This window comes from Boleophthalmus pectinirostris, unplaced genomic scaffold (genome assembly GCF_026225935.1).
Source record: "Boleophthalmus pectinirostris isolate CB_2022bp ecotype Guang Dong unplaced genomic scaffold, ASM2622593v1 HiC_scaffold_16, whole genome shotgun sequence".
Classification (NCBI taxonomy): domain Eukaryota; kingdom Metazoa; phylum Chordata; class Actinopteri; order Gobiiformes; family Gobiidae; genus Boleophthalmus; species Boleophthalmus pectinirostris.
This window is the reverse complement of record NW_026571095.1, coordinates 38,684,792-38,695,055: the sequence shown is the minus strand read 5'-3', so window position 1 is coordinate 38,695,055 and position 10,264 is coordinate 38,684,792. Positions and strand designations below refer to the sequence as shown.

The 10,264-nt window shown below is 49.3% G+C and overlaps 1 protein-coding gene across 1 annotated transcript in view; it reads right to left on the bottom strand.

The window, feature by feature from the left end:
* Nucleotide 1: 1 nt before the first annotated feature.
* LOC110175047 (chromodomain Y-like protein) overlaps nucleotides 2-10,264 on the bottom strand; it is a 14,676-nt gene continuing 4,413 nt past the window's right edge. Inside the window, exons 3-9 of the mRNA XM_055151436.1 lie at nucleotides 9,717-9,923; nucleotides 8,958-9,093; nucleotides 8,357-8,568; nucleotides 7,977-8,149; nucleotides 5,857-6,067; nucleotides 5,609-5,752; nucleotides 2-187 (exon numbers count right to left, since the gene is read on the bottom strand). Of these exons, the coding sequence (XP_055007411.1) occupies nucleotides 2-187; nucleotides 5,609-5,752; nucleotides 5,857-6,067; nucleotides 7,977-8,149; nucleotides 8,357-8,568; nucleotides 8,958-9,093; nucleotides 9,717-9,923 (1,269 nt within the window). The remainder of the gene's footprint in view (nucleotides 188-5,608; nucleotides 5,753-5,856; nucleotides 6,068-7,976; nucleotides 8,150-8,356; nucleotides 8,569-8,957; nucleotides 9,094-9,716; nucleotides 9,924-10,264) is intronic.

Below are 10,264 nucleotides of genomic sequence, written 5' to 3'. Positions count from 1 at the left end.
GTCACCTAGGCTCCATCGGGCTCTCAGTTATCCCCCCAGCTCCGCTCCCCCCGCACGCACCCCCCACACAACCGTCCGTCCCGTGGGTCTGAATAAGCAATGAGCGCGATAGAGACCTTTGTGCTGCAGACAATGGCCCCCTTTCCAATCGGCTGCAAAAGTTAAGCAGGTCTGTGTCAGGGCCCAGCTGGAGAACACATACATCATGCACGAAGATCCGCACGTCCCCCGAGAGACAAGAAGGGCAGTGTAGACCATGACCGCGCCTGCTAACAACCCAGAGTTATCACATCCTGTCATTTATTATTCTCTATACAGACTCCCAGGCAATAGTAGGCCTGTCATAGGGGACGCGAACACCCCAGCGCTATGTTTCTATGTTACGGGTCGAGTGAAGTGCTGTCACCTGTACGAATGTGTACCCCCCCGTTCCCCAGGCATGATTGAAGGAAAAATACAGGTCAACATATTCAAATGAAATGACACAGACAAACATCATCTCTCAGAAAGACTTGTTAAAGATGCATTGTTTAACATTTCTAGTGGAGGGTCCACCACCTGATGTCTCCACGGAAATGGCTTTGCTTTGTCTAGAATGTTCCACAGTATAGATTAAACTTGTCTGTTACAAAGGACGCACAACGTTACATTACAATTCAAATCTGTGGAGGGTTGCCCCTATACATGCCTAATTAATAAATGTAAGATGGATATGTTTAATGTCATACCATGGAACATTCCAGCAATAACATCTCCATGGAAACAAGCAGGTAGAAGACCCTCCACCAGAAAAGTTGCGCAGTGCACCTTTAAAGTGCCTGAGACATCTTGGAAATCATTTTTTTCTAAAAAACACATTATCTTTATATTCTAGATTTTTACAAAAAGATTCACATTTGTTTCCAAATTTGGCAATTTTTGCAGTCAAAAATGTACTTTCAGTTTGGGACTTCCATAACTATTAACAAGCAAAACTCCTCTAACTTGCACATAAACTATTATCTGACAAATACAAATGTAAGAAAACTCCTTTATTTTGTTGAATTAATGTTGAAAGTATCAGAAATGTCTTTCTTTCATGTAGATTGTGCTGAACTTTTGGATAGATTTCTCCCTAGTGTGATATCATCAACTCTCTAGTTTCTGTAATTTTCAACTTATTTTTCAACTTCACTTCGCAAATTGTATCTTGATTGGGGTAAAACTAAAATTTATATTTACAATACTTATCATCCCACCAAATTAAGTCAAAATTAGAGAATCATAAAAATATCTCATAGGCACTTCAAGGTTGCAAATCAGCAAATATTCAATTTTACAACTCCCCACAGGCTTGTTTATGTTTTTATGGAGTAAAGCTGGTGATGGGCCCTGTAGTACTATTAGCAGGGAGATAAGCTAAACCAATAGTCTGTGCTACTGTGTGTAGTTGCAGAGTGTGCTCTATCAGATAAATACTGCACTAAATCTAGTTGGGCTAATTGACTCTCGCAGGCATTACGGGAATTAAGTTAGCCCGCGTCCAAAGTTCATTACACAGATAAATGCATCTTTTAGCCTGCTAAAGAGCCCGGGTGCTAACTTACTCCTACACATTATGAGAGGAACAAAGCAAGGTTTCTAAGGTGCGCTGGAGTTAAAAGGTTGGGTCTTTTTATTCTCCTGCATTTTGTAATGTCCAGACCTCCAGCAGTGGTTAGCACCTCTTAATGAAAAAAAAATTACCCTGCAACTACTATGTTCTATAGCTAGGTGTTGTGGTTTCATAACATTTATTGTGTAATTTCACTGTCTGGATATATACAAAGTCTAATTTAAAAAGTAAATAAATGAAAAAAATCTAATGAAATGTGTATAAATTTATAGTTATTAGTTATTTTTATAGTTCATAGTATTTTTTATAGTTCATAGTAGTATTTATCAGTGTATATAGTAGGTGTTATTTAGGTGTAGTATGTGTTCCCCAACAATAGGGGCACTGCAAGCTTTTTTGTCTCACATTACATATATAAAAAAAACTTTCAAAGTTTTGTATTATTCAGTGGGAGGAGTAGATTATTTAACATTCAGCAAAAGTAAAAATACAAGCACTAGCCATTATTAGCACAAACCAAAAGTAAAATGTAGACTGTTTGTCCAGACTTACAGTAAGCATTTGAAACTGGAACACAAAACTGAAATTCAATATGCAACTATATTTCTTCCCAGTTGCTCCTCAAATCTGCATCTTCAGACCAGAAATAAAGATGTCTATGTGCCCTGTCTTGATATGTCAGATACATTAGTAGGTGTTACTCTGAGGCAGTTGTTGACTATGTTGATGACATTATGAGTCGTTTAATGGCTTGTGAGTTCATTATGGCAAAACAATTTAACTGGTGATCTTTGATAGCATTTGAAACACTGTCTCTCTCTCTCCCTTCCTTAGTGTGTGTGTGTCTGCAGCGATGAGTGACACAACAGGAGGCGCTCAGAGAACCGTGGAGAGTCCTTTCATTTTGCCACTTATACGACAAATTACCCAGACAATGGACCTGGTGAGCCGCAGCCATAATTCAATTCCAACTGTTGACTCTGGGCATGCATTCACCTGCCGGGGAAGAGAGAAGATTCCCTCCAAACAAAGTCAAAGCAATTGAAACGTAATATTCTTTATGTGGCCGAAGATAGCAGCGCATGAACTGGTCTAATATGAGAGCAAATATGATTTAGGAATTCCACATGCTCAACTTGAAGTGATTTGGATCAATACTGTTTGCTTGGCAGAAACAGAGCAGAGGTAGAGATGTAACAATGGGGGAGGAGGGCGAGCGGTAGTCAAATTTCACTGGTGTCAAATTAATTTCCGTGTTATCTGGAAATTCAATTAGAAAGACCCCCCTCCATCCCTAGCTCCCCGCCCCTGCTCCCCCTTTGTGAGTAAGAGAGTGTTGGACATCCCGGCGTGACAGATTACACTGCTCAGAGTGCATATCAGGCCGAAGTGTTGAGGCCGACTAATCCGCCCTCTAATTCTCAATTAGTGTAAAATGAGGCCATAAATCACACAGACAGGCCGATCGATGGAAACGTTGTTTTAAGAGTGATTGGCAGCCTCCCCAAAGGTTACTGTTTAAGTTGGTTTAAGGTTACGGCTCTCTCTCCTGGGCTGTGCGTGTGTGCTGGCCAGCTTGTGGTTGGGAGGGCTCCGGGGGGGTCGAACTCAATCTATATGATGCAGGGCCCTAGTCCGTTGGGGATACAGCAGAGGGACAGCACCAATTTTTAGCCCATCAGCCGTCCAATTTTTCTCCTTTTCATACCTGCTGTAGTAAATGAGAAACAAATTAAATTTTGCGCCACTGTCTCCACAGAAACCATTTAAATCCTTTATGGAAACCAAATTGTCCCCAGACAAATCGCCCCTGGTTTTGTGGAAATACACTGTGGTGCTGCAGCTGAAATAAATTTGTGTCACTCTGGATATGGCATTGTCTGTAATGCCATTCATTGGACGATCCTGGTGAAAGAGAGAGGGGAATAAAATAAGGGAGACTTTTGGAGCGAACAAAAGGTCTGAAAGGAACCACAGCTCGGCATTCTCTGCGTTTAGCCTCTTCGCCATCGCTCTCTGTCTCACCAGCCTGCTCCCATGCGCCCACTTTTCCCCGGTGTGGTGTTATTAATTTTCGGCCTGAGTTTTTGCATTCATGAGGTTGAGATTGAAATGGAAATGAGGGCCGGCTGAGTGCACAGAGTGAGCAGTCTCAGCAATGGCCACGTCCAAACAGGTCGGTGCGGAGAGGGGAGGGGCTCCGGTAAAACCAGCGCTGCCCCCGACACGTGTCACACACAGACGGGACTGCTTGGCCACCAAGCAGCCTCTTATTCCCCCAGATTACCAAGCCCCCACATCAATCACTGCATCAGGGAAACAATGCATAAAACGGCTCCAACAAGGGCGATGAAAAATCACTGACAGTGCACCAGCGGACTGTGGGAGAGAGGGAGGGGCCAGAGGAGGCGACCCTGTGCCATTCCACCTTCAGAGAGAGGAGCGATTAGTCACATTCACCAGGGACACGCCAAATAAAGGCCCAACAAGGAGAACAGCACAATCAGAGAGGGCACAGGGGCGAGAGTGAAAGCTATAGCACTAAAGTAGAAATATAGGCAGAGGGACAACATGCAATATATTTACAAGAAAATATATGTTTCATATTGAAATTATGCGTGCAATATTACTTATACCTTATAAATATAATATCTGTAAGCTGTACGTATAAGGTTTGTAATCATGTATTCTTTACTATGATGTTGTAGTATTTAGTACCTATTTGAGTTTTGAGTTGAAATCCTGTTGAGATTTTGTGAGGTCAAGAAAACATATATATCATCTTAAAATATTACCCGCTTGTTTCCCTCCAGCTCAGGTAAACATAACTATACCACTTTATTTTAATTATGATGATAAACCATGACACCGGCCCGAGACAGAGAGAGACTGCCCGAGACAGGAAGAGACTGCCGAGACAGGAGAGAGACTGGCCCGAGAGAGACTGAGACAGAGAGAACGAGAGAGAGAGGAGGAGAGAACGAGACAGGAGAGAGACTGGCCCGAGACAGGAGAGAGACTGGCCCGAGACAGGAGAGACTGCCCGAGACAGGAGAGAGACTGGCCCGAGACCGGCCCGAGACCGGTGAGAGACCCGAGTGAGAGACCGGAGAGAGACCGGTGAGAGACCGGCGAGAGACTGGCCCGAGACCGAGACCGGAGAGAGACCGGCCGAGAGAGAGACTGGCCCGAGACAGAAGAGAGAGAGACTGGCCCGAGACAGGAGAGAGACTGGCCCGAGACCGGAGAGAGACTGGCCCGAGACAGGAGAGAGACTGGCCCGAGGACCCGGACCCGAGACCGGTGAGAGACCGGTGAGAGACCGGTGAGAGAGAGACCGGTGAGAGACCGGTGAGAGACTGCCCGAGACCGGCCCGAGACTGGCCCGAGACCGGAGAGAGACTGGCCGAGACAGGAGAGAGACTGGCCCGAGACAGGAGAGAGACTGGCCCGAGACAGAGAGAGAGACTGGCCCGAGACAGGAGAGAGACCGGCCCGAGACCGGAGAGAGACTGGCCCGAGACCGGAGAGAGACCGGCCCGAGACCGGAGAGAGACTGGCCCGAGACTGGCCCGAGACAGGAGAGAGACTGGCCCCGAGACAGGAGAGAGACTGGCCCGAGACAGGAGAGAGACTGGCCCGAGACAGGAGAGAGACTGGCCCGAGACCGGAGAGAGAGACTGGCCCGAGACTGGCCCGAGAGAGACTGGCCCGAGACTGGCCCGAGAGAGAGAGAGACTGGCCCGAGACAGGAGAGAGACTGGCCCGAGACAGGAGAGAGACTGGCCCGAAGACGAGACGGAGAGAGACCGAGGAGAGAGACCGGCCCGAGACAGGAGAGAGACCGGCCCGAGACAGGAGAGAGACCGGCCCGAGACAGGAGAGAGACATGGCCCGAGACAGGAGAAGAAGCCGAGACAGAGAGAGGAGGAGGAGGGCATGTCGGGGGAGGAGCATCTGGGGGGAGGAGCGTCTGGGGGGAGGAGCGTGTGGGGGGAGGAGCATCTGACTCACCTGGGCGTCGGCTGAGAGCAGCTCTCTGATTCGCCGCTGTACTTCCTGGTTGAAGGTGTGAGGCCAGAGCACCTGAGACACGAGACCACGAGAACACGCCTCCAACGCCGTGAGTCTGCGCCCGCCCAGGAGCAGCTCGCCCGCCTGAGGACACACCCCATTAGTGTGGGTTTAGTCCGGGTTTAGTCCGGGTTTAGTCCGAGTTTAGTCCCGCTGTAGTCCCGCTGTAGTCCAGGTCCAGTACTCACGGCGGCAGGGCCCATGATGAGCGGCAGAGTGTAGGAGCTGCACCCGTCGGGGGTGTGTCCATACTGGGCGTACGGCGTCTGGATCCAGGCTTTCTCATTGGCCCAGACCACGTCACACAGCCCCAAGATGGCCGCCCCCAAACCCACCGCCGGCCCGTTCACCGCGGCAACCAGCGGCTTCGGGAACTGCACCAGGGCGTTTACGAAAGTCCTGCGAGAGACCGAGAGCGGGGTTAGACTGAGACCGAGACCAGACCCATACCCAGACCCATACCCAGACCCATACCCAGACCCATACCCAGACCGAGACTTAGACCGAGACTTAGACCAGACCCAGACCTCGATGAGTTTGTGTGTGTGTGTGTGTGTGTGTGTGTGTGGTGTGTCGTGCGTCGTATGTGTGTGTCGTGTTGTGCGTCGTGTGTGTGTTTGTGTGTGTGTGTGGTGTGTCGTGTTTGTGTGTGTTTTGTCGTGTTTGTTGTGTGTCGTGTGTGTGTGTGTGTGTGTGTGTGTCGTGTGTGTCGTGTGTGTGTGTGTGTGTGTCGTGTGTGTGTGTGTGTCTGTGTGTGTGTGTGTGTGTGTGTGTGTGTGTGTGTGTGTGTGTGTGTGTGTGTGTCGTGTGTGTGTGTGTCGTGTGTGTGTGTGTGTGTGTGTGTGTGTGTGTCGTGTGTGTGTGTGTCGTGTGTGTGTGTGTGTGTGTGTGTGTGTGTGTGTGTGTGTCGTGGTGTGTGTGTGTGTGTGTGTGTGTGTGTGTGTGTGTGTCGTGTGTGTGTGTGTGTGTGTGTGTGTGTGTGTGTGTGTGTGTGTGTGTGTGTGTGTGTGTGTCGTGTGTGTGTCGTGTGTGTGTGTGTGTGTGTGTGTCGTGTGTGTCTGTGTGTGTGTGTGTGTGTGTGTGTGTGTGTGTGTGTGTCGTGTGTCGTGTGTGTGTGTGTGTGTGTGTCGTGTGTGTGTGTGTGTCGTGTGTGTGTGTGTGTGTGTGTGTGTGTGTGTGTGTGTGTGTGTGTGTGTGTCGTGTGTGTGTGTGTGTGTGTGTGTCGTGTGTGTGTGTGTGTCGTGTGTGTGTGTGTGTGTGTGTGTGTGTGTGTGTGTGTGTGTGTCTCGTGTGTGTGTGTGTGTGTGTGTGTGTGTGTGTCGTGTGTGTGTGTGTGTGTGTGTCGTGTGTGTGTGTGTGTGTCTGTGTGTGTGTGTGTGTGTGTGTGTGTGTGTGTGTGTGTGTGTGTGTGTCGTGTGTGTGTGTGTGTCGTGTGTGTGTGTGTGTGTGTGTGTGTGTGTGTGTGTGTGTGTGTGTGTCGTGTGTGTGTGTGTCGTGTGTGTGTGTGTGTGTGTGTGTGTGTGTGTGTGTGTGTGTGTGTGTCTGTGTGTGTGTGTGTGTGTGTGTGTGTGTGTGTGTGTGTGTCGTGTGTGTGTGTGTGTGTGTGTGTGTGTGTGTGTGTGTGTGTGTGTGTGTGTGTGTGTGTCGTGTGTGTGTGTGTGTGTGTGTGTCGTGTGTGTGTGTGTCGTGTGTGTGTGTGTGTGTGTGTGTGTGTGTCGTGTGTGTGTGTGTGTGTGTGTGTGTGTGTGTGTGTGTGTGTGTGTGTGTGTCGTGTGTGTGTGTGTGTGTGTGTGTGTGTGTGTGTGTGTGTGTGTGTGTCGTGTGTGTGTGTGTGTGTCGTGTGTGTGTGTGTGTGTGTGTGTGTCGTGTGTGTGTGTGTGTGTGTGTGTGTGTGTGTGTGTGTGTGTCTGTGTGTGTGTGTGTCGTGTGTGTGTGTGTGTGTGTGTCGTGTGTGTGTGTGTGTGTGTGTGTGTGTCGTGTGTGTGTGTGTGTGTGTGTGTGTGTGTGTGTGTGTGTGTGTGTGTGTCGTGTGTGTGTGTGTGTGTGTGTGTGTGTGTGTGTGTGTGTGTGTGTGTGTGTGTGTGTGTGTCGTGTGTGTGTGTGTGTGTCGTGTGTGTGTGTGTGTGTGTGTGTGTGTGTGTGTGTGTGTGTGTGTCGTGTGTGTCGTGTGTGTGTGTGTGTGTGTGTGTGTGTGTGTGTGTCGTGTGTGTGTGTGTGTGTGTGTGTGTGTGTGTGTGTCGTGTGTGTCGTGTGTGTCGTGTGTGTGTGTGTGTGTGTGTGTGTGTGTGTGTGTGTGTGTGTCGTGTACCTCAGGGCCTCGGCCATGCGTGCGCTCTCCCTCCTTCGGTCCTCGGTGAGTTTTGGGAGGAACCAGAGGAAGTCGAGTCCGGAGCAGAACACGGGTCCCACAGACGTCAGGAGGAGGAGCTTCGAGTCGTCACACGCCGCGGTCGCCATGACGCCCTGCAGCTCCCGCATCACCTGTCAATCACACACACCTGTCAGTCACACCTGTCACACACACACCTGTCAGTCAAACACGGGGTTCAGAGTTTTAGTCCTGTTTTGGTCTGGGTCCTGGTCTGGGTCTGACCTCGGGGTTCAGGGCGTTGTTCCTGTTTTAGTCCTGTTTTAGTCCTGGTCTCGGTCCTGTTTTGGTCGTGGTCTGGGTCCTGGTCTGGGTCTGACCTCGGGGTTCAGGGCGTTGTTCTGCGAGTTCCTGGTGGACAGGACGATGTGAGTAAATCCTTCCTGCTTCCTGACCACCAGGTGGCGGTAGCGGTAGGCGCTCTCCGTTTGTCTCACGCTGAAGCGCAGACGTTTGTCGAAGCGTTCGTCCAGGCGCCGTTTCGCCGCGGAAACGCCACCGCCATTGGCCACGCCCTCCAACAGCGCCGCACCTGGAGATTTACATTTTCGTTTAATCACATGAGTTTTATTTTCAAGTGTTTTGAAGAAGTTTACAGAGACTCCATGTCCCATAATCCTCTGCTCTGCTCTGCTGTTTCCTGGAGTTGTGACCACCTCGTGATGTCATCATGTGGTGATGCAGGAAGTGCTCCACTGTGTTTTTAAACTCCACACACCTTCACTAGAATCATCTGGATCATTTCAGTCCTGGAGTTTTCATCTTGCCTGAACTAAAGGGAAAAGGAGCTGTTCACTTGATGACATCACAAGGTGGAACAGAACACAGCTCCATCTCTGAGTGTGACCAGGAACAGAAGAACAGCAGAACCTGGAGTCCACAGTCTGTGTCTGTGTCTGCTGCTCATGTCACTGCACTGACCTGAGCCCGACACGGGCCTCAGGGCTCCGGGGTTCACAGGGACCCGGTTCTGGTTCTGGTTGGATCTTGGTCTCGTCCCCATTCGAGCTCGTTCTTCTCCAGGTCCCAGAGCGGCTTTAGTCCCAACGCACTGAGTCTGGGGACACGAAGAACATGAACGTGAGGAGAACGTGAGGAAAACACGTGGAGAACACGAGGAGAACATGATGAGAACACGAGGAGAACACGATGAGAACACGAGGAGAACACGATGAGAACACGAGGAGAACACGATGAGAACACGAGGAGAACACAAACAGAACAGGAGGAGAACACGAGGAGAACATGAAGAGAACACGAAGAGAACACGAGGAGAACACGAGGAGAACACAAACAGAACACGAACAGAACAGGAGGAGAACACGAAGAGAACACGAAGAGAACACGAGGAGAACACGAGGAGAACATGAAGAGAACACGAGGAGAACACGAGGAGAACACGATGAGAACACGATGAGAACATGAGGAGAACACGAACAGAACAGGAGGAGAACACGAGGAGAACATGAAGAGAACACGAAGAGAACACGAGAACACGATGAGAACACGATGAGAACATGAGGAGAACACGAACAGAACAGGAGGAGAACACGAGGAGAACATGAAGAGAACACGAAGAGAACACGAGGAGAACACGAAGAACACGATGAGAACATGAAGAGAACATGAAGAGAACATGAAGAGAACATGAGGAGAACACGAGGCGCGTGTGGGACTCACCTCGAGGGCGGGGCTGCTCGCTGGGACAGAGTCTGGCAGAGGTCTGGATTGGTCCTGATCCTGCTCCTGGACTTGGACCATGGGGCTTTTCGGGACCAGGATCTTGATCCCGGACCGGTTCAGGTCCCTGAGGCTGTGGGCGGGGCCGGGGCTGGGGGCAGGGCCGGGGTTCAGTCTGTGGGTCGACCTCTGCAGGACTCTGTGACGCTGGAACGAAACGAAACGTGACCTGCTGCTTCTCTGACCCTCTGACCTAGGGCTGGGCGATACGGATCAAAAAATATATCTGGATATATTTTGCTATATCTCGATATACGATATATATCTGGATATACGATATATATCTGGATATACGATATATATCTGGATATACGATATATATCTGGATATATGTTCAAGAATAAATAACCCCCTAAAACTGAAAACTGCAAAAACAAATCTGCCAAATTCCACAAGGTCCTTTTTTTTTAATTGAAGTGTAAGAAGTCGACAGTTCATATAGGAACATTTAAGAAAAAACCCTAATTACATAAATAATAATTTAACTG